Source organism: Oncorhynchus masou, chromosome 1 (genome assembly GCF_036934945.1).
Source record: "Oncorhynchus masou masou isolate Uvic2021 chromosome 1, UVic_Omas_1.1, whole genome shotgun sequence".
Taxonomy (NCBI): domain Eukaryota; kingdom Metazoa; phylum Chordata; class Actinopteri; order Salmoniformes; family Salmonidae; genus Oncorhynchus; species Oncorhynchus masou.
This window is the reverse complement of record NC_088212.1, coordinates 31,046,212-31,069,823: the sequence shown is the minus strand read 5'-3', so window position 1 is coordinate 31,069,823 and position 23,612 is coordinate 31,046,212. Positions and strand designations below refer to the sequence as shown.

Below are 23,612 nucleotides of genomic sequence, written 5' to 3'. Positions count from 1 at the left end.
CACCAGCTCTTAAGATAACCTTCGGCTCAATGCTGGTTAGGAAACACAGCTAGATACAGTATTATGTAATTGTAATGACATGAGAGAATATTAAGTCTAGTAGCACTATAATGAATTAATCATATGTTGTCTTCCCTGTTCTTACCTCTTTCCCTTTTTGTCTTTTACACTCACACCTCTCTCCCTACCTCCTCTTTCTTCCTCAGATGTTATAATGCACACCAGATGTGCATTGAAGTAAAAATTGAACTTCTATGTATAATATATTACAGTTAAAATATTTATAATGCATGTATTATGTATTTATAACACTTGGATAAAGAACTTCGTTCAATAAAGCAATTCACATTATCTACTGGAATGGGTCCACATTCTCTACTGGTTGAAATGAAGTCTCTCATTTGATGACATACACCTATCATGTGTCCTCAGATCAGATATCGAAGAAAGTCTCCAGCGATGGTTCGCATAGTGTCAAATTCATCATGGGAACCACTCGATATGATTGGTTATTGCTTAGTGGTCATAAAGTTGGGAAATGTTGAACTTTTTCACCCCCTCCCACACCACGTTCACGCACCCTAACGGTCCCGCCCACTCCGCTTCTCACCGTATTTATTCCATTAAAAATGAGTGGGACACGTGTTGTTTCACTACGCGGTTCCACTCTCAGATCAAAATGATATGAAGCATTATCTGGATATGTGTGCAACAAAAGTTCAACATTTGACACCCGCTACCAGTTCTGTCAAGCCGTCAACACATAGTTTGACCCATGCATTCGATAAATCCAAGGTATGCACCACACAGAACGTACTGTCTCTGCAACACAATGCTGTAAGGCAAACGCAGCGTTCCATTGGAAATGAACGTACTTCTGCAGTACCAAAATGCAAAAAACCTGTCGGTGTGATCCAGGCATGAAGCAGTGTGCTGAGACGTGTATCGCTTTATCAGAAGTTCGTCATTAATGACATGCAAAGCTTGTATGATCACATATGCTTTTTCAAACTGCTTGTTGCAAAATGCTAGACTCCATTGATTTCTCCATGGTTAGGGTCTTCGATTCCAAGCTGCTTTAAAACACTGACCTCTACTGAACGTACTTACAAATATAGTTAGGATTTTGTCAAATAAATTTCACCTGGCCGGTAGCTTAGCAGGTAGAGTAGGGAATTCGATGTGAGGTCGAATGCACAATATTTTGAAAATTTGTTTTATGTGAAACCACACTCTCGGCACTGTTGTTCAAATAATTTGTTTTGTTTGGTATTGTATAAGCCTCTGTCTTATGCATCCGAAATAATACTATAGATTCCGTTTTGAATAGCAAACTTCAAGGTAAAACCGTGAAGCTTGATGTAAACCCGGTCTTCCAACTGATTGTAGGCTACTAAAGCAAACGATTTACCGCTGCGCCACGAAATGTACATAAAAACAGCGGAGAAAAAAACCCGACCTGATAATCAAACCTATTGCTGTCTAGCACATGTCATGTGCACTGTGAACAGATAATGACGCTCCAAGTACTGAACCGTTTCCCGGAACAATTTGCTGAAAGCGCCGAAGCTTTCAGAAAGCCTCCATTTCCCATAAGGCCCAGCAGAAACATCTCCAGACCGACAAATTACTCTCTTGCCACATGTGCAGTTAAAGGGGAATTATACGCAAATATAGTTTTTTTATACCTTAAAAAAAACATGGATTCAGAACATGAGTTCTCGATGTTTTTCTTTGAACAATTTAAATCATGAGAGCAAACATTTGTTTTCTTCCAAAACCAGGACATTTTTTAGTGAGAGAACAGAGTTCAGGAAATACTACATTTAATTGGGCCTACTTGTGTTGTTTTAACCATTATTTTACCAGGTATATTGACATAAAACACCTGTTGTACACCAAGGGCCCGGGGAAGAGGAGCTGTCATGCTAGAAAAGGTTAGAGATCCCTGTTGTAGGATAACCTGCAGTGTATGCTGGGAACTGTTGGCCTAGGAAACATGGCGTCTCAGCTGTGGTATTTCGAATATCTATCCGGTCACTAATAAACAGGGGTTGGACCATTAACGGAGCCATTTTTCCTGCTTTCTTTTCGTGTTGTGATTATGCTCAGACTTTGTGTTCAGCAGGAGAAGGCAGTCATTTATGAAACTTCGCTCTAAATATTACGGTTTACAGAGTGTCACATCCACTCTGCACTGTAAAGACGGTACAGTACGGTTGATAGCTAGCCTCGGCTAGATAAAGAACCTGTCCCACACAGTGCAATCAGCTGGCCGACCTATGTTAGCCAGCTAGCCACTGTAGTAAAGCAGTACGAGTGACAGTTAGCTAACGTAGCTGGATCGGACGACGTTTGAGTTTGTCATCTGAGTGACAGCATGTCTGTCGGGTAGTGTTGTTGTCATTTCGGATATTGAATTTGTTTTGATGTTCGACCTCTCTGGCATTTTTCTCGGGGGAGAGAGAGATGGGCTCCGGGGCCGTGGATTCGTCCCAGTGGCTGTCAGTGAAGGAAGAGACTATTTTCCTTCACGATGGACTGATTCGGGTCACGGATCTGGCTGAACTTCCCAGTGAAATCGGGGTGTCTGAGCAGGGGGACACTGAGCAGGAGGTGAGTCTACTCTGCATCAATGTTTGCATTTCGAATGTTTTCTTGACAACAACAGAGTGTAGTTAACGTTAGCTGGCTAACTGACTATAGTTAAACTAAATAGCCGAAAGCTAACGTTACCTAGCTAGCTCAACATTTGATTCCATATGAATAAAGTCACATTTAGCTGTAGAAACGGATTCTATTTTTAACTAATAATGTTCATGAGTAAGGTGCCAACCCCGGCTTGATAAGCAGGTCATGACGTTAACAGTAACAATAGCAGGCTAACTGTTAGCACGTTACCTTTTGAAGAGGTTGTTAGCTATAACTAGGTACGTTATTCATGTCAATTGAAATTCTTATTGCCAGCTAATACTCAATGTGGTGATAACGTTGTTTCCTTTCCTGATTGATCTGAACCAGCTGCTATAACGTTAGCTATGCATCTCACTGTATAGGCATGTATAGGCATGATGACTCACAACGTAGCTAGGTAGACTTATCATGTCCTGGCTTTTAAATCCCCACCCTTCGTGGGGAACCCCTTGTCATTTTTGGCCTAGGCATTGTGTGCTCTTGAGTGGTGGCTGGCTATTGTTGTTGTGTTCATCAACTTATGCATTACATTCTTCAAAGCACATTGGCATACAAACTAAACAAATACAATAGGAAAAGTAAATACGGTATGCTTGCAAGCTCCTCAAACCAGTATGTAGCCAGGGGGTCTTACCGTTCAGAGTTCAGCACATAGAAGCACAGTATACTTCCTCATTGGCACACTTGACAGTATTTAAATGAACTGCCACAATTCAATGGCAGTCTTTTTTTTATTTGAACAATATTCATCTGGTGTTGACACCTGTGCAACGCCTTGTGGCCTTTTACTCAACCATAAACACAAAAATATTGACTATTAAGCTAGCTAGCCTATGTGCTTGACTCTTAAAAGGCCTTTTCTGGTCAACCTTGACATTAAGGTTCAGAATAAGTACCGAATGAATGGACGCTTGAATGATCAATTTTGTTAGCTGTAGGAATCCATTGACAAATGTGCTAGGCATATCAGAGACTAGGGCGGCAGGTAACCTAGTGGTTAAGAGTGATGGCCCTGTAATTCAAAAGGTTGCAGGTTATCTATTCTTATTCCAGATTAGATTTGACTTCGATTTGTGTGTATTAGGTATTTGTTGTAGAATTTTTAGATATTACTTGTTAGATATTGCTGCACTGTCAGAACTAGAAGCACCAGCATTTTGCTACACTCACAATAACACCTGCTAACCGTGTGTATGTGACCAATAAGGATTTGATTTGAATCCCTGAGCTGACTAATTGAAACATATGTAATTGTGCCCTCGAGCAAGGCACTTAACCTATAATTACTCCTGTATGTTTTTCTTTAATGAATATGGACTTTCTCTAGTTCCTACTACTCATACTGGAATATAATTTTGTTAACAAACAGAAAATGGTGGAACGGGGGGAATAGATAAGGTGAGAACAAGTAAATTGTGGTTTGCAACTGAGGGTGCACAGATGGAGAGTGATGTTGATAGATAAATAAAGGGGTCACAGATTGATGGATGGTGAATGAGTGAGAGTCAGACAGATTCCATGCTACAGATGGACACAGAGAATCAATCAACCAGAGAGGACTAGACTTTACTGTGTACATTTCCTGCTTGTGAAGTTTTCTTATTTTTTTTGTAAGAGTGGAGCAATGACTGGGGGGGATGGAGCAGCTGTGCCAGCTAGCCCTGTGCCCCAGGTGCAGTAGTTTGGCATCCTGATTCTACTGCTTCATAGTGGGACAGGCTTAGCTTTGGGTCTGAGAGGTGGAGGTCAAAACAAAGGTCTTATTGCCCGTGTCACTTCCTAGAATAGCCCAGTACCATTAGTTCAATAGCAGTACAGGACATGGAAGTGTTGCTTGTCCTTTCTGCAGTGGAAGGATGGATGGCATGTAACCTGAGCATCTGCAGTGTGCCTCTAGTTATTGTACTGTCACCACCATCCACCCTTCCCCCTGCTCTCACTAACCTTATTCTTCTTATGTAGGGCTCCCGAGTGGCACAGTGGTCTAAGGCGCTGCATCTCAGTGCTAGAGGTGTCACTAACCCTGGTTAGATTCCAGGCTGTATCACAAACGGCCGTGATTGGAAGTTCCTTAGGACGGCGCACAATTGGCCCAACATTGTTAGGGTTTGGCTGGGGTAGTCCGTCATTGTAAATAAGAATCTGTTCTTAACTGACTTGCCTAGTTAAATAAAAATGATGTGAGGAGGTAACGTAGTGCAACACTAATTGCTGTAGGATAAGTTGGGGTTATTAGGGGGTCTGTGGACATTGTAATTTTCCTATCAGAGAGTAGTAGAAACATTAAAATGTGTGGTTTGGTTAAGTCCTCCAGCCTCTCCAAGCAGCTTCCTCTGGTTTTATGGAGGCCATCTACAGGGGCCATTAGCACAGTGGGAATGTTTCCATATGCATGTCTCTTTTGGGTTAATGTAGCCAAACTCATGATTGATCATTTCATCCAGCAGCCCATGGGCGCTTCGATGCAGGCTATTTTTATCAGCATCACTAACCACGTTTCCATCCACAGTTTTTATGTGAGTAAAGTCATACCGTTTAAAAAAAATAAAAAATCATGACAGCTGTGATGAAAACAGGAAGTTTCGGTACAATTTTATAAAGATAATTTGTTCGTTCGACATAGTGGGATACATTTTGTGTCTGTAAAATTAATTATGCATAAAATGGCGGTGGAAACGCTTTTATGCGCAGATATTGATATAACAACCATCATATCGAAGTAAATTTGGAGTCACAATCATATGGTGTGTGGACCTCCCACTACGACTTGGGAAACCATGCAGTTTATTATGCTACAGATGAAATACATTATGATGAACTTCACAGGGTGGTGAAAGTGCACGGTGATGAGCTTGATGCTCCTTTCCAATAAATATCTATGGTCTTATTCTGGGGACATGATGATCGATGCTTGACTGCCTTTTGACAAATAAAATATTTTCGCTCTTATCCATAATAATGTAGACTAGCCTACCCGCACTATATCTGTATCTGCTAGCTGCTGAGTAGTTACATTTGGTATTTAACGTAACAGTCTTAGTGACAAATGTATCGGTGCAGTTGAAAATGTGATGGGAACATATTGAAAATGTGAGTTTTCGGGACATGAAAACTTAAGCGGAAAAGATAATGTTGTGCCCACCGTTGTCAGGCACTGATCTTTATCCGCAACAAGTCCATTTGGCGAAACACCACTGGTGGAAAAATTAGCATATTTCCTTTATGCAGCTTCTAGAATATTTGGTTGAACATCTTTCTCCAATTGGATGGAAATCTAGCTGTAGAGGAGCATCCTTTCTGCAGAGTAAGGTGGAGAGGGTCGGTGAACAATCCCAGTCTCCAATGAAGGGATTTTACCGTAACAGTAGTCGCATATCTGAAGAAAAAAACGTGCCTGCTAAATGGTGTTATGGAGTCTTAGAGTAGACACTGTAATCGATACCTGGTTGAAATGCTGCGTAAGTGCAGATGATGCACACCTCCTCTGAAATAACCCCACAATCTCTCTCGTTTTAAAACTGCTTATTTTGTTGTTTATGTAATGCTGTATCTGTCTGTTTCTTTTGGTAAGAACATCTGCACCATGAATACAATTTAAATGTGAAATGACTGTGGGTTATAAATACAACAAGGAGTATCTCAGGTTATTTCCCCACATGTATTTAGATTCTTTAATGAGTATCATTAGAATTAAAGGGTCTAACCTCCTTTTCCTCCCTCATATTCAATTTAGCTACACATTATCTCATAGTGAAGCAGTGCTCTGTTGTAAATTGGATTTTAGAGGTTGCCAGACCCCAGCTAGATGGTGATTTACAGTCAGTGCACTATACTGGATGCCGTCATCGCTTTGAGATCTCGACCCATTGTCTCCCCAAGGATTAAACCAACTCCTCTTAGTTACAGATCTTCATGGCTATTTTCTGTATCCCTCACATTTTCTCACTCTTCCTTTCTATCTCTTCTAGATCCTCACATTCGAGACAAAGAATCCTGCGGAGCTAGCTGAGCGTCTTCGTGCAGTCTGTGGTAACCAAAGCAATGCGTATGCCCGCCTGTTGGAATACCGTCTGAATGCTCTGCGGGGCCTGTGGGGGGCTCAGCGTCAGTTGGCCCTGGAGGAGCAGCAGGACCGGGAGGGGGCTGGAGGGGGCGATGAGGAGGCCCTGGCCCTGCTAAAACGACAAGGCCTGCTTCAGCAGCCTGAACAGGCTCCTTTCACCTCCCGCATGGGGCTGCTACTGGTCTTCCCCCTCCTGCAGTCCCAGACACGCAGTGACCCGGCGCTCTGTGGGGTCACGGCGGAGGTACTGCTGTCTTGCCTGCGTGACTGCCAGCCCCTCAGCCTCAGCAAGGAGCCTGCTGACTGCCTCAACGGCCTCGAAGGGCTGCTCTGCTCCTGGCTGGAGGAGGGGGTCCAGCAGACAGCACAGACCCAGCAGGGCCAGGCTCCTACATACGTGCTCCACGCACACAGGCAGAGGGAGAATGCTGCCGCTGCCTTGGTAGCTCTCGCCTGTGCCAGGTGAGAACACACGCTTAACAGAGCACACCACACATAAAGAGGAGAGAATAGTATGCCGGTCCACTGGAGTCTGCTTAGCTGTCTGGCTCATTTACTCCAGCTTCCTAATACTGCTCAAATGGTGATTAGACAAGCCCTCAAGTGTCATCCCATTTCTGTTTCCCACTTTCAGTGACGTAGCTAGCCCCGGCTAGCCCCAATTGCTATTATCAAAATCCAATCAAATTTTCTGGTCACCTACACATATTTACATACCTACACATATTTGGGGCGACAAGGTAGTCTAGTGGTTAGAGCTTTGGACTAGTAACCGAAAGATTGCAAGTTCATATCCCCGAGCTGACAAGGTACAAATCTGTCGCTCTGCCCCTGAACAACCCACTGTTCCTAGGCCGTCATTGAAAATAAGAATTTGTTCTTAACCGACTTGCCTAGTTAAATAAAGGCAGAAAAATAATATATATACCTACACATATTAACCAAGCAACGTCGGAGTGGCATTGACTAACAGTAGAATATTTAAAATTCTATCTTTTCTGCGCGCTTTCTATCTGGTTTTGGTTGTTTATTTAAGTTGACACACACTGTTTTTCCATCCCGAAAAGTGACCAGTATACAGAACCCCTGTTATTAGCTCCAATGACTGTAAATTTCTCCATATTACAAGGATCGTTTGGGATTTTGTCAATGAAGCCCTTAATCTACTTCCCCAGAGTCTGATGAACAGGAACAGCATCACACTGTTCCTGAAGACTTAGTCATTGCGCTAATGCTATTGGCTTGTGAAACAATCTTTTTAACTTCCTTCATACTGGACACAGAGACATGAATATGGTATCCGTGGACCCCAGTTAGAAAACCCCTGACCGAGGTCACAGAGGAAAGCACTCTTTTCTTTCACCTGTGGCTGCAGCCCGGCTTCTGCTGTTGACAACTGAGCTTCACTTGTTGACCAGAACCCTCTGCCCTTTGTGTGCCCTCTGTAGAGGTATAGAGCCCATTGTGTTGGGGAACCATCCAGCTCTGGTGCCCTCTATTTCACCAACAGTGGTGGGAAGTTAAAGAGCTTGGCTATCCTCTGTCTCCCCTGATGGTTCGGGTGTGCCTTATCGCTGCGTTCTTTCTTTCTTTTTTTAATGGTCAAAGTAGCCTAACTGTTTATCGTCAGTGTGATGGCATAAACACACAACGTCAATGTCAATGACAAATGGAATGTCTTTCAAATATATTCTATGATGACGACACTAAAGCAGAAAGTACATTTGATATTATACTGTAAACAACACACAAACCGAGTCTGGTAAGAGTGCTTAACTATGCTGCCCCATCGTCCTGGAACACTTTCCAGAAGGACTTAATATTAGATCATTTTATTCCAATTGATTTTAAATTCTGGATTGGAGTGCTGCTGACCAGACTGCACATGTTTTTAAACCTGCTCTCTTTTGCACCATTTTAACTTCTATTCATTGTTATATTTTTTTGTCTATTGTTTAACTATATGTAAGCTTCTTTCTTGGCCAGGGCTCACTTGGAAAAGAGATGTACATCTCAATGTGACTTCTAAGATTATATAAAGAATATAAATAATAATAATTGATCATACATTGTGGAAAGTAAGGCAAATAATGCAGATCAAGAAATGGCTACACAGCTGAAGCATGGCACAACATTCTCTTTTGTGTTAAAGGGGAACTTTCTTTTGGTATTTGTTTAATTTGTCCATTGTTGATATACCCTGTGTATAAAACATTAGGAACACCTTCCTAATATTCAATTTCACTCCCCTTTTCCTCCGGACCTGCCTCAATTCATCGGGGAATGGACTACAAGGTGTCAAAAGTGTTCCACATGGATGCTGGCCCATGTTGACTCCAATGCTTCCCACTGTTGTGTCAAGTTGGCAAGATGTCTTTTGGGTGGTGGACCATTCCTGATACACAAGGACAACTGTTGTGTGAAAACCCCCGTTCACCCTCTGAATGGCACACATACACAATCCATGTCCAAGGCTTAGGAGTCCTTCTTTAACCTGTCTCCTCCCCTTCATCTACACTGATTTGAAGTGGATTTAACAGGTGACATCAATAAGGGATCATAGCTTTCACCTGGATTCACCTTGTCTCTCATGGAAAGAGCAAGTGTTCCTAATGTTCTGTACACTCAGTGTAGTTCCAAAAAGTTTTCAAGACATACAGTACCAGTCAAAAGTTTGGACACACCTACTCATTTCAAGGGTTTTTCTTTATTTTGACTATTTTCTACATTGTAGAATAATTGTGAAGACATCAAATCAAAATTATAATCTATATTTGAGATTCTAGCCACCTTTTGCCTTGATGACAGCTTTGCACACTCTTGGCATTCTCTCAACCAGCTTCACCTGGAATGCTTTTACAACAGTCTTGAAGGAGTTCCCACAAATGCTGAGCACTTGTTGGCTGCTTTTTCTTCACTTTGCAGTCAAACTCATCCCGAACCATCTCAATTGGGTTGAGGTCGGGTGATTGTGGAGGCCATGTCATCTGAAGCAACACTCCATCACTCTCCTTGGTAAAATAGCCCTTACATAGCCTAGAGGTGTGTTTTGGGTCATTGTCCTGTTGAAAAGCAAATGATACTCCCACTAAGCGCATACCAGATGGGATGGCGTATCTCTGCAGAAGGCTGTGGTAGCCATGATGGTTAAGTGTGCCTTGAATTCTAAATAAATCACTGTGTCACCAGCAAAACACCATCACACCTCCATGCTTCACGGTGGGAACCACATATGCGGAGATCATCCGTTCACCTACTCTGCGTCTCACAAAGACACGGCTGTTGGAACCAAAAATCAAAAGACAGATTTCCACCGGTCTAATGTCCATTGCTCGTGTTTCTTGGCCAAGCAAGTCCTTCTTCTTATTGGTGTCCTTCAGTCGTGGTTTCTTTGTAACAATTCAACCATAAAGGCCTGATTCACGCAGTCTCCTCTGAACAGTTGATGTGTCTGTTACTTGAACTCTGTGAAGCATTTATTTGCGCTGCAATTTCTGAGGCTGGTAACTCTAATGAACTTATCCTCTGCAGCAGAGGTTTTTTATTTCATTTTTTTATTTCACCTTTATTTAACCAGGTAGCAAGATAAATAAATACAGTATGGGGGTGAGGTAGATAGGATGAGCTATGTGCAGTGATCTGTAAGCTGCTCTGACAGCTGGTGCTTAAAGCTAGTGAGGGAGGTAAGAGTCTCCGGCTTTAGTGATTTTTGCAGTTCGTTCCAGTCATTGGCAGCAGAGAACTGGAAGTAAAGGCGGCCAAAGGAAGAATTGGCTTTGGGGGTGACCAGTGAGATATACCTGCTGGAGCGCCTGCGATGGTGACCAGTGAGCTGAGATAAGGCGGGGCTTTACCTAGCAGAGACTTGTAGATGACCTGGAGCCAGTGGGTTTGGCGACGAGTATGAAGCGATGGCCAGCCAACGAGAGCGTACAGGTCGCAGTGGTGGGTAGTATATGGGGCTTTGGTGACAAAACGGATGGCACTGTGGTAGACTGCATCCAATTTGTTCAGTAGAGTGTTGGAGGCTATTTTGTAAATGACATCGCCAAAGTCGAGGATCGGTAGGATGGTCAGTTTTATGAGGGTATGTTTGGCAGCATGAGTGAAGGATGCTTTGTTGCGAAATAGGAAGCAGATTCTAGATTTAATTTTGGATTGGAGATGTTTAATGTGACTTTGGAAGGAGAGTTTACAGTCTAGCCAGACATCTTGGTATTTGTAGTTATCCACATATTTTAAGTCCGACCCGCACAGAGTAGTGATGCTGGATGGGCGGGCAGGTGCAGGCAGCGAACGGTTGCATTTAGTTTTACTTGCATTTAAGAGCAGTTGGAGGCCACAGAGGAGCGTTGTATGGCATTGAATCTCGTCTGGAGGTTAGCTAACACAGTGTCCAAAGAAGGGCCAGAGGTATACACAATGGTGTTGTCTGCGTAGAGGTGGATCAGATAATCACCAGCAGCAAGAGCGACATCATTGATGTATACAGAGAAGGTAACTCTGGGTCTTCCATTCCTGTGGCCGTCCTCATGAGCGCCAGTTTCATCATAGTGCTTGATGGTTTTTGCGACTGTACTTGAAGAAACTTTCAAAGTTCTTAACATTTTCCGGGTTGACTGACCTTCATGTCTTAAAGTGATGATGGACTGTCTTTTCTCTTTACTTATTGCTGTTCTTGCCATAATATGGACTTGGTCTTTTACCAAATAAGGCTATCTTCTGAATACCACCCCTACCTTGTCACAACACAACTGATTGGCTCAAATGTATTAAGAAGGAAATTCCACAAATTAACTTTTAACAAGGATCACCTGTTAATTTAAATTCATTCCAGGTGGCTATCTCATGAAGCTGGTTGAGAGAATGCCAAGAGTGTGCTAAGGGCTACTTTGAAGAATCTAAATAATAAAATATATTTTGATTTGTTTAAAACTTTTTTGTTAGTACATGATTCATGTTAGTACATGTGTTATTTTGTAGTTTTCATGTCTTCACTATTATTCTACAATGTAGAGAATAGTAAAATTAAAGAAAAACCCTTGAATGAGTAGGTGTGTCCAAACTTTTGACTGGTACTGTATATAACTTGATACAAAATTTGTTGTACCGGCTGTATTTCTGTATTTCGAAAGTTTGTCTTAACTTGATTGCTGACATGCAAAACATTTTGTGACTATGTCAACGATGGACTAATGAAACAAATACCAAAACGTTGTTTTTGGGTGGAATTTTTCTTTAACACTATTAGGCCTACCTGGTACCTTAACTTCACTGACTTTCGCTCCCTCCCATTCCATGGTTTAACACGTTTTGTGTTTCCAGAGGGTCCCTGAAGACCTTCATCCACACAGTTCACCTGTTGCAGAAACAGACAGACCTGGGCCAGCTCCCTGTGGCTGATGTGCTCTACAGGTGAGTCTAGTATCCTTATGTCTGGATGTGCTTGGTGAGACACCGTTGTCCCTTTTCTGTGTTGTCTTCATTGTGAACTCTTTCTCTCCCGATCTGTCCCACTCAGACTCCTGGTGCTGGAGGGGGGCCCAGGCTCCCCATCCTGTCTGCTCGGGGGCAAACATAGGGTCTCCTGGGGCTTTGAAGACATGCTGCCTACACCTGACAGCAGCGCTGGAGGGGCAGAGTGCAAAGGTAAGCCCGTGTGTGTGTGAACAAGAGCTCCATTGGTCTTGGGATAGGGTCAAACTTCCTTTGAACCGGACCTGGGGGGGTTTCAACGGAGGTTGCTTTTTTTTCTAAATATATTCCAGTCTAGTGATCATATTTTATATATATACCGGGCCACCTCATTTTCACAGTACCATTATAAAGTCATGTGTATGTGAGTGCACTGCAAGTGTAGTTGTTATTAGTAGGGTTCTGGTGACAACAGCAACCAGGCTAAGTCCTGCTGGCTCTGATAATCCTTCCTCTCATTTGGATGATGATTTATTCATTCACCTCTTTAGATCATTTCTATTTGATCCTTTGTCTGGAGCCACTTAGTACTCCCAACATGAAGCCAAGGGCAGACATGGAGTCATCCTTCTGTCTCATTGGCTGAGTCTTCTGAGGAGGGCATCATGTGTTGGTTATAGGGCAGGGTAATGACTAGCAGAAGTTTGAGGGAGAAAGAGGGAGGGTGGGTGATGGCTTGTTTCCTCCAATCGATGGGCTGACCTTGGAGAGCCCTGTAAGGTGATAGGACCTCATCAGCTCTCCTATAGGAAGCCAGTTGAGTGGCAGAGAAATGGCAGCTGAAGAATCTAGTAGAGCTGGTGGGCTGGGGGGCTTATCCCTCTCACCTGCCAAGTGCAAACTACAGGCAGGTTCAGCCAAAAGTATTTTCCCCTGCCTTTCTTGTTGATTGGCTGACTAGTCTCCTTTGATTCTGTTTGGCCAATGCTGTGGGGGTGTGAGACCATGTGTACACTTACTATGCTATAAAATGTGTACATTTACTATGCTATCTTTCAGTAGCTTAATCACACCCCTTCTCCTGTTATCCCCTCCTTTCTATACTGTCCTCCCTCTCCCCTCCTTTCCTGTTTTTTTACTCCCCCTTCCATTTTTCTCCCCCTCTTCTGCTGTTCCTCACTCTGTCTATATCCTCCCTGCTGTTGCAGACACAGACCTAGGGCGCTGCCTGGCCACAGATGGGCTCTATCTCTACACCACTAACTCCTTTGGGAGAGGGATCAGCAAGCTTGGCTCCGGTTTGCACGGGACACTGAGGTAACATGACACCCTGCCTATATCTGCAGAGAGAAAGAGTGAGAGTGCCTCACTTAAAATACCCTCAAATCCAATTTTACTTGTCACATGCTTCATAAACAACAGGTGAAGACTCACAGGGAAATGCTTACGGGCCCTTCCCAACAATGCAGAGAGAGAAATTGAGAGAACGAATAGAAAAATAATAACATGAGGAATAAATGAGTAATGATAACTTTTCTATTTACACGAGGTACCAGTACAGAGTCGATGTGCAGGGGTACACTGTCTTTCAGCCACAAGAGCATTAGTGAGGTCGGGCACTGATGTTGGGCGATTAGGCCTGGCTCTCAGTCGGTATTCCAATTCATTCCAAAGGTGTTCGATGGGATTGAGGTCAGGACTCTGTGCAGGCCTGTCAAGTTCTTCCACACCGATCTCGACAAACCATTTTCTGTATGGACTTTGCTTTGTTGTTCCTAGACTCCCACTTCACAATAACAGCACTTACAGTTGACGAGGGCAGAAATTTGACGAACGTACTTGTTGGAAAAGTGGCATCCTATGACAGTGCCACGTTGAAAGTCACTGAGCTCTTCAGTATGGCCATTCTACTGCCAATGTTTCTCTATGGAGATTGCGTGGCTGTGTGCTCAATTTTATACACCTGTCAGCAACGGGTGTGGCTGAAATAGCAGATTTCACTCATTTGAAGGGATGTCCACATATTTTTGACATGTAGTGTATATACTGTACATATAAGTAGGGAGCCACCGGGCTACTTCATGTCCTGTTCTAACTCTCCTGTTCCCTCCTTTTGACCTGAACTTCAAAACCCCTCTGCCCTACTGTATTCCCCCTCTGATTTATTTCACTTTTTGAGCAAAATATCAGAGGAAATGGAGATCATTATTTTGTGTGTTTGTGCAGGGGGTTTGTGTACTGTCGGAATGAGGACTTGGAGCCTGGCTGGGTGGTGTTCAGCAGTGGCCGCCTTCTACACCGCTCCGCCTCCTTTGATGCCAAGCCTCATCAGCTGTGCCAGGTCATCGACCCCTTCACCCTGCAGGTACGGCAGCTGGCACCTAGCAACAGGCCTCAATTACACTAACTCAGGCCAGCACCACACATTGGGTGATCCAGTACTGTATCTCTTCCAGAAGACTGACCTTTCTACCTGTCTCAGGTGTGCCAGGTTGTTCTCATGCCAGCCCACCACTTCCCCGTGGGCAGCAGCATGTCCACGCTGCACCTGTGCTCAGATGGAACCTACCTGTACTGGGTGTGGTCTCCTGCCAGCCTCAACGAGAAGACCCAGAAAGGCCACTCGGTCTTCATGGATGTCTTTCAGCTATCGGTGAGGATGTTTCTCCAAGCCTTTCGACCATGCTCAACAAGGCTCTCCCTCCTTCCCATCTCTCACCCCTCTCTCCCTCCTCCCTCTGGTGCAGACAGAGACAGGATTGTGTGTGGCAGACGTCCTGCAGGAGAGAGTGATCCTGATACGAAAGGAGGGCGAGTCGTCCAAGTGTCTGAACGAGCTGCTGCTGAGCCGCATGTCACGCTTTCGCGCCTCCCACTCCGCAACGCTGGCCGCTCTCACCGGCTCTGCCATCACCAACACTGTCAAGGAGGAGCAGTCCGGTAATAACCTCACACTATTTAGATATATAAACTTTTTTTTACCCTGAAAACTCCCCAGTCCTTAACAATTAAAAGCATACCCATTTTTTATTTTATTTTACCTTTATTTAACTAGGCAAGTTATTCTTATTTTAACTGCCTGTTCAGGGGCAGAACGACAGATTTGTACCTTGTCAGCTCGGGGGTTTGAACTTGCAACCTTCCGGTTACGAGACCAACGCTATAACCACTAGGCTACGCTGCCGCCCCATGATGCAGCCATCACTATGCTTGAAATTATTGCAAGTGGTACTCAGTAATCTATTGGATTTGCCCCAAACGTAACACTTTGTAATCAAGAGAAAAAGGTAATTGCTTTGCCACATTATTTGCAGTATTACTTTAGTGCCTTGTTGCAAACAGGATGCACTCTGTCATTTAGGTTAGTATTATGGAGTAACTACAATGTTGTTGATCCATCCTCCGTTTTCTCCTATCACAGCCATTAAACTCTTAACTGTTTTGAGGAAACCATTGGCCTCGTGGTGAAATCCCTGAGCGGTTTCCTTCCTCTCCGGCAACTGAGTTAGGAAGGACGCCTGTATCTTTGTAGTGACTGGGTGTATTGATACACCATCCAAAGTGTTACAAATAACTTCACCATGCTCAAAGGGACATTCAATGTCTGCTTATTTTTACCCATCTACCTATAGGGAGGCCTTGGAAAACCTCCCTGGTCTTTGTGGTTGAATCTGTGTTTGACTGAGGGACCTTACAATTACCTGTATGTGTGGGGTACAGAGATGAGGTAGTCATTCAGAAATCATGTTGAACACTTTTATTAAACAATTTAGTATGTGACTTGTTAAGCAAATCTTTATTCCTAAACGTATTTAGGCTTGCCATAACAAAGGGGTTGAATTCTTACTGACTCGAGACATTTCAGCCTTTCATTTATAATTAATTTGTACAAATTGCGAAAAACAAAATTCCACTTTGACATTATAGGGTGTAGGCCAGTGACGACATCTCAATTGAATCTATTTGAAATTCTGACTGTAACACAACAAAATGTGGAAAAAGTCAAGGGGTGTGAATACTTTCTGAAGGCACTAACACAACAGTTTTTGTTTCACCCCCAGTTAAATGTGTGATATCTAGGCAGTGACAAATATGATTGAATCTTCATTATCCTCATCACATTGCTCATTGTGCGTTTCACACTTCACATCCCTCATGTCTGTGCTCCTCTTCCACAGCAGTAAACACTAGCTGTGGCCTCCCTCTGAAGACTCTGAGGAAGACTCCCATGTATGTGTGTGGGACGTCGCTGGTGATGCTGGCATCTCCGCCCGGAGTGTCTGGTAGCTCTGCCACACGCTCCCTGTTTGGAGGGACCAGCGGCTTGTCCTCCCTGAAGAGTAAGAGCAGATGTTCCTCGCCACTGTTTTTCTCTGTTGTGTTTTAGGCAAGTCTCCTTTTCACTGTTCGTGGTATATTTGTTGACTGCTTTCCTTTGTTTCCCCGACCAGTCCTCTCATCCAGTCTGGCATTCAACCTCGTTGATGGTCAGTTCAGTAGCCGGGCAGATCTCATTGACGCACCTGGCAGTTCTCTAGGCAGGGGGGCCCAGGTGGCAGGGCTGGGTAAGCTCCTGTTCAGGAATTTGGCTTTTTAAAATGTATTTCTAGATAAGTGCACCGTTCTTAAAGTAGAGCTTATGTGACATTTGTGTTGTAGGAGCCTGCTATGACGCCCTCAACAACTTAATCTGGACCTGCTCCAGTGACTACATGGACCAGTGGTCTAACCCTGGCAACCAGGCCTTCCATCACGTGTGCCATAGGCTTGGCGTCAGTCATGTCATCAAGGAACCCAAAGGTAACCAAAACAGTTTTACTCTTGTTTAGAAAACAACGCTGATCTCAAATGATGTGCTGCAGAATTATAGGCTGAAGAGTGTCTCAACCAGCTTCTTCCTTTTAAGTCAAATCGTACCGTTAAGAGTTGACTTACCCCTCTCTCCCTACTGCAGAGGAGACCGTGGCCACCGGAGAGGTGATCAACCAGCTGCTTCACCATGTGGGCGCCATGTGCATCCACCAGCTCAACCTTCTGGCAGCCAGCAGCAGCAGCTTTCCCCTGGGCGCCCTCATGGGCAAGCAGCACCCCATTGAGGCTCGCCACTTCAGCAGCATCTGCGACATCATGGAGAAAGCCATGGTCAACAGGGACACCTGCATCATCCGCTGCATCCTGGTGGTGTTCCAGGTACAGTGGAGCTGGAGAATTGATCACATACACGTGTTTAGCAGATGTTATTGTGCGTGTAGCAAAATGCTTGTACTTCTAGCTCCGACAGTGCAGTAATATCTAACATTTTCACAACATATACCCAAAATACACGTAAATGTAAGTAAGGAATGGAATAAGAATACATATATACATATGTCAGAGTGGCATTGAACTAAGATACAGTGGCATAGTATAGAATACAGTATATACATATGAGATGGGTGATGCAATATTTTCACACAATTAAAGTGATTAAGGTACCGTAGAATAGTATAGAGTGTAGTTTATACATATGAGATGACTACGGTAATGCCAGATACCAAGACATTATTAAAGTGGCCAGTGATTTCTAATCTATGTCTATAGGCAGCAGCCTGTAATGTACTGGAGTTGGCTGTTTAACAGTCAGTGGTGTAGTATACAATACAGTATATACATATGAGCAAATTACTCTCACTGGAGTATCTGACACAGGCGTAGAAAAATCTCCCATGAATAGGCTACCAGTGCGGCAAATTTTGCCAACACATGGTTAACCTTTGTTCAACCAGCTGAACAGCTGCTATTAGCGAAAATGTGTTTGGAGTTACCTTTCTAGCTAATAGGCTAGGGTCGAGTACAATTCCTCTTCCAATTTATAATATGGGGAGGTCCAAATAATATATCATTTTGGTTACTTCTCCTTGCCATTATCACTGATAAGACAAGACGTGATTTTATTCATTTATTTTTTGATTTGCTAATGAATGATTGGGTCCCTGGGTTGCCGGTGTCCCTTGACAAGTTCAGTTTTAAGACCCCTGTGCTGCTATGATGCTACATGGAGTCCAACTGATATCTCAATCACTCATTTTTACACATTGGTGTTTGCTCTTCAGGTGGTGTTCAGGTTCTTCAACCCTCAGTCGGAGCAGAACAGGGAGAGCGTGCGGCGTTCAGGCCTGCTCCTGTGGCAGCTGCTCATGGCTCCTGTGGATCAGATCGGACCAGAGATCCAGGGAGAAGTGTGCCTGGCTATCAGGTAAACACAACTCCGTACAGAACAAAACCATAAACACAGGACACACGTAAAGACATGATCTTACAGATGTGATTAACACCTACTGTCATTGTCTGTCTATCCATCCCTCTCTATAGCTCGGGTTTGAATACTTTGTATCAGGGGGAGTCTGAACTCAGCAGCCTGCTGAGGTTGGTCCTGACAGAAGGTGATAGTTGCGACCTACTCGTTGGGTTTTGTGATCACTCTTAACACATACATGATTAGAGTGTGTATCTCAAATATCTGATACACTGGAAGTATTGAAATAGTTGTGTGTGATCTTCAGGGGAGAGGAACAGTGGTCTGTCTCAGCTCCGCGATGTCATCCTCACCAACCTGGCTGACCAGCTGCAGAAAAATCGATTTGGGAGCGACGAAGATGACCACTACAGGTAGAGTCCAGCTTTTGGAGACATTTTCTCTCATATAACTCTCAATTCCTCCCCTAACCAGAGTTGAGTGGTTTCACTGAGTAACCTGATGCCATAAAATGTAGCCATGATTAATAATAATAATGCAATATGACTCTGCTCTCTGTATAACAGGGTTGTTCAGCTGAATCACTCTCATTATCTCGCCTGTGTTTCCCCTCCAGACTAAGTGATGAACTCCTGCACTGCATCCTGAAGACCGTTGTCCGTGAATCCTGCCTTCTTATCACTAAATGTCAGACTGTCGCAAGGGATGACTTCCAGAAGCTCCTCTCCACTGTGCCAGTATGTGTATTTCGCTTTGTCTGGTCAGACGGTCTGTTTAGCAATCAGCAGTAGATGAAGTGTGTTAGTTGTTCCATACTGACTTGTAGTCCCCCTCCCTCCTTCCCCTCTACCAGGTGGCCTCATCAAGCCTGCGCTACCTCATGGCCGTTCAGAACCACCTGCTTAGCAACACCGTTCTGATACGCCCCGACGACAATGACGACAGTGACAGCTCCCTACAAGGGGAAACAATGAAGGTACAGGTAAACACCCCTTTTAAATATCCCTACTGCTGTCTGTCCATGTGGTGTGTCTCTCTCTGTGTGTGTGTTGTGCTCTCTCTCTCTTTCTCTCTCTCTCTCCTTCTGTGTCTCCCTCTCAAATCAATTCAATTTCAATTCAAGGGGCTATATTGGCATGGGAAATATGTGTTAACATTGCCAAAGCAAGTGAGGTAGATAATATACAAAAGTGAAATAAACAATACAAATTAACAGTAAACATTACACATACAGAAGTTTCAAAACAATAAAGACATTACAAATGTCATATTTTATATACGTGTGTGTGTATATATATATATATACATACATACATACGTACGTACGTACGTACGTACGTACGTACAGTGTTGTAACAATGTACAAATGGTTGAAGTACACAAGGGAAAATAAATAAGCATAAATATGGGTTGTTTTTACAATGGTATTTGTTCTTCACTGGTTGCCCTTGTGGCAACAGGTCACAAATATTGCTGCTGTGATGGCACTCTGTGGAATTTCACCCAGTAGATATTCTTTGTGGATCTGTGTAATCTGAGGGAAATATGTCTCTCTAATATGGTCATACATTGGGCAGCAGGTTAGGAAGTGCAGCTCAGTTTCCACCTCATTTGTGGGCAGTGAGCACATAGCCTGTCTTCTCTTGAGAGCCATGTCTGCCTACGGCGGCCTTTCTCAATTACATTTACATTTAAGTCATTTGGCAGACGCTCTTATCCAGAGCGACTTACAAATTGGTGAATTCAACTTATGACATCCAGTGGAACAGCCACTTTACAATAGTGCATCTAAATCATTTAAAGGGGGGGTGAGAAGGATTACTTTATCCTATCCTAGGTATTCCTTAAAGAGGTGGGGTTTCAGGTGTCTCCGGAAGGTGGTGATTGACTCCGCTGTCCTGGCGTCGTGAGGGAGTTTGTTCCACCATTGGGGGGCCAGAGCAGCGAACAGTTTTGACTGGGCTGAGCGGGAACTGTACTTCCTCAGTGGTAGGGAGGCGAGCAGGCCAGAGGTGGATGAACGCAGTGCCCTTGTTTGGGTGTAGGGCCTGATCAGAGCCTGGAGGTACTGCGGTGCCGTTCCCCTCACAGCTCCGTAGGCAAGCACCATGGTCTTGTAGCGGATGCGAGCTTCAACTGGAAGCCAGTGGAGAGAGCGGAGGAGCGGGGTGACGTGAGAGAACTTGGGAAGGTTGAACACTAGACGGGCTGCGGCGTTCTGGATGAGTTGTAGGGGTTTAATGGCACAGGCAGGGAGCCCAGCCAACAGCGAGTTGCAGTAATCCAGACGGGAGATGACAAGTGCCTGGATTAGGACCTGCGCCGCTTCCTGTGTGAGGCAGGGTCGTACTCTGCGGATGTTGTAGAGCATGAACCTACAGGAACGGGCCACCGCCTTGATGTTAGTTGAGAACGACAGGGTGTTGTCCAGGATCACGCCAAGGTTCTTAGCGCTCTGGGAGGAGGACACAATGGAGTTGTCAACCGTGATGGCGAGATCATGGAACGGGCAGTCCTTCCCCGGGAGGAAGAGCAGCTCCGTCTTGCCGAGGTTCAGCTTGAGGTGGTGATCCGTCATCCACACTGATATGTCTGCCAGACATGCAGAGATGCGATTCGCCACCTGGTCATCAGAAGGGGGAAAGGAGAAGATTAATTGTGTGTCGTCTGCATAGCAATGATAGGAGAGACCATGTGAGGTTATGACAGAGCCAAGTGACTTGGTGTATAGCGAGAATAGGAGAGGGCCTAGAACAGAGCCCTGGGGGACACCAGTGGTGAGAGCGCGTGGCGAGGAGACAGATTCTCGCCACGCCACCTGGTAGGAGCGACCTGTCAGGTAGGACGCAATCCAAGCGTGGGCCGCGCCGGAGATGCCCAACTCGGAGAGGGTGGAGAGGAGGATCTGATGGTTCACAGTATCGAAGGCATCCGATAGGTCTAGAAGGATGAGAGCAGAGGAGAGAGAGTTAGCTTTAGCAGTGCGGAGCGCCGCAGTGATACAGAGAAGAGCAGTCTCAGTTGAATGACTAGTCTTGAAACCTGACTGATTTGGATCAAGAAGGTCATTCTGAGAGAGATAGTGGGAGAGCTGGCCAAGGACGGCACGTTCAAGAGTTTTGGAGAGAAAAGAGAGAAGGGATACTGGTCTGTAGTTGTTGACATCGGAGGGATCGAGTGTAGTTTTTTTCAGAAGGGGTGCAACTCTCGCTCTCTTGAAGACGGAAGGGACGTAGCCAGCGGTCAGGGATGAGTTGATGAGCGAGGTGAGGTAAGGGAGAAGGTCTCCGGAAATGGTCTGGAGAAGAGAGGAGGGGATAGGGTCAAGCGGGCAGGTTGTTGGGCGGCCGGCCGTCACAAGAAGCGAGATTTCATCTGGAGAGAGAGGGGAGAAAGAGGTCAGAGCACAGGGTAGGGCAGTGTGAGCAGAACCAGCGGTGTCGTTTGACTTAGCAAACGAGGATCGGATGTCGTCGACCTTCTTTTCAAAATGGTTGATGAAGTCATCTGCAGAGGGGGGGGAGGAGGATTCAGGAGGGAGGAGAAGGTGGCAAAGAGCTTCCTAGGGTTAGAGGCAGATGCTTGGAATTTAGAGTGGTAGAAAGTGGCTTTAGCAGCAGAGACAGAGGAGGAAAATGTAGAGAGGAGGGAGTGAAAGGATGCCAGGTCCGCAGGGAGGCGAGTTTTCCTCCATTTCCGCTCGGCTGCCCTAAGCCCTGTTCTGTGAGCTCGCAATGAGTCGTCGAGCCACGGAGCGGGAGGGGAGGACCGAGCCGGCCTGGAGGATAGGGGACATAGAGAGTCAAAGGATGCAGAAAGGGAAGAGAGGAGGGTTGAGGAGGCAGAATCAGGAGATAGGTTGGAGAAGATTTGAGCAGAGGGAAGAGATGATAGGATGGAAGAGGAGAGAGTAGCGGGGGAGAGAGAGCGAAGGTTGGGGCGGCGCGATACCATCCGAGTAGGGGCAGTGTGGGAAGTGTTGGATGAGAGCGAGAGGGAAAAGGATACAAGGTAGTGGTCGGAGACTTGGAGGGGAGCTGCAATGAGGTTAGTGGAAGAACAGCATCTAGTAAAGATGAGGTCGAGCGTATTGCCTGCCTTGTGAGTAGGGGGGGAAGGTGAGAGGGTGAGGTCAAAAGAGGAGAGGAGTGGAAAGGAGGCGGCAGAGAGGAATGAGTCAAAGGTAGACGTGGGGAGGTTAAAGTCGCCCAGGACTGTGAGAGGTGAGCCGTCCTCAGGAAAGGAGCTTATCAAGGCATCAAGCTCATTGATGAACTCTCCGAGGGAACCTGGAGGGCGATAAATGATAAGGATGTTAAGCTTGAAAGGGCTGGTAACTGTGACAGCATGGAATTCAAAGGAGGCGATAGACAGATGGGTAAGGGGAGAAAGAGAGAATGACCACTTGGGAGAGATGAGGATCCCGGTGCCACCACCCCGCTGACCAGAAGCTCTCGGGGTGTGCGAGAACACGTGGGCGGACGAAGAGAGAGCAGTAGGAGTAGCAGTGTTATCTGTGGTGATCCATGTTTCCGTCAGTGCCAAGAAGTCGAGGGACTGGAGGGAGGCATAGGCTGAGATGACCTCTGCCTTGTTGGCCGCAGATTGGCAGTTCCAGAGGCTACCGGAGACCTGGAACTCCACGTGGGTCGTGCGCACTGGGACCACCAGATTAGGGTGGCCGCGGCCACGCGGTGTGGAGCGTTTGTATGGTCTGTGCAGAGAGGAGAGAACAGGGATAGATAGACACATAGTTGACAGGCTACAGAAGAGGCTACGCTAATGCAAAGGAGATTGGAATGACAAGTGGACTACACGTCTCGAATGTTCAGAAAGTTAAGCTTACGTAGCAAGAATCTTATTGACTAAAATGATTGAAATGATACAGTACTGCTGGAGTAGGCTAGCTGGTAGTGGCTGTGTTGTTGACTTTGTAGGCTAGCTGGCAGTGGCTGCGTTGTTGACACTACACTAATCAAGTCGTTCCGTCGAGTGTAATAGTTTCTACAGTGCTGCTATTCGGGGGCTAGCTGGCTAGCTAGCAGTGTTGATTACGTTACGTTAAAAGAACGACAATAGCTGGCTAGCTAACCTAGAAAATCGCTCTAGACTACACAATTGTCTTAGATACAAAGACGGCTATGTAGCTAGCTAGCTACGATCAAACAAATCAAACCGTTGTACTGTAATGAAGTGAAATGAAAA

General features: G+C 45.0%; 1 protein-coding gene across 4 annotated transcripts in view; it reads left to right on the top strand.

Moving 5' to 3' along the window:
• Positions 1-1,988: 1,988 nt before the first annotated feature.
• LOC135541787 (probable E3 ubiquitin-protein ligase HECTD4) overlaps positions 1,989-23,612 on the top strand; it is a 74,103-nt gene continuing 52,479 nt past the window's right edge. Inside the window, exons 1-17 of one of the 4 annotated variants that reach the window (XM_064968193.1) lie at positions 1,989-2,616; positions 6,663-7,219; positions 12,083-12,172; positions 12,279-12,406; positions 13,381-13,489; positions 14,399-14,537; positions 14,655-14,825; positions 14,920-15,112; positions 16,354-16,512; positions 16,624-16,737; positions 16,832-16,972; positions 17,127-17,362; positions 18,265-18,407; positions 18,524-18,594; positions 18,715-18,820; positions 19,024-19,144; positions 19,261-19,383. In XM_064968193.1, the coding sequence (XP_064824265.1) occupies positions 2,470-2,616; positions 6,663-7,219; positions 12,083-12,172; positions 12,279-12,406; positions 13,381-13,489; positions 14,399-14,537; positions 14,655-14,825; positions 14,920-15,112; positions 16,354-16,512; positions 16,624-16,737; positions 16,832-16,972; positions 17,127-17,362; positions 18,265-18,407; positions 18,524-18,594; positions 18,715-18,820; positions 19,024-19,144; positions 19,261-19,383 (2,748 nt within the window). In that variant the 5' untranslated portion in view covers positions 1,989-2,469. Of the gene's footprint in view, positions 2,617-6,662; positions 7,220-12,082; positions 12,173-12,278; positions 12,407-13,380; positions 13,490-14,398; positions 14,538-14,654; positions 14,826-14,919; positions 15,113-16,350; positions 16,513-16,623; positions 16,738-16,831; positions 16,973-17,126; positions 17,363-18,264; positions 18,408-18,523; positions 18,595-18,714; positions 18,821-19,023; positions 19,145-19,260; positions 19,390-23,612 lie in introns of all 4 variants that reach the window. The other 3 variants (XM_064968176.1, XM_064968185.1, XM_064968167.1) reach the window with 3 other exon arrangements.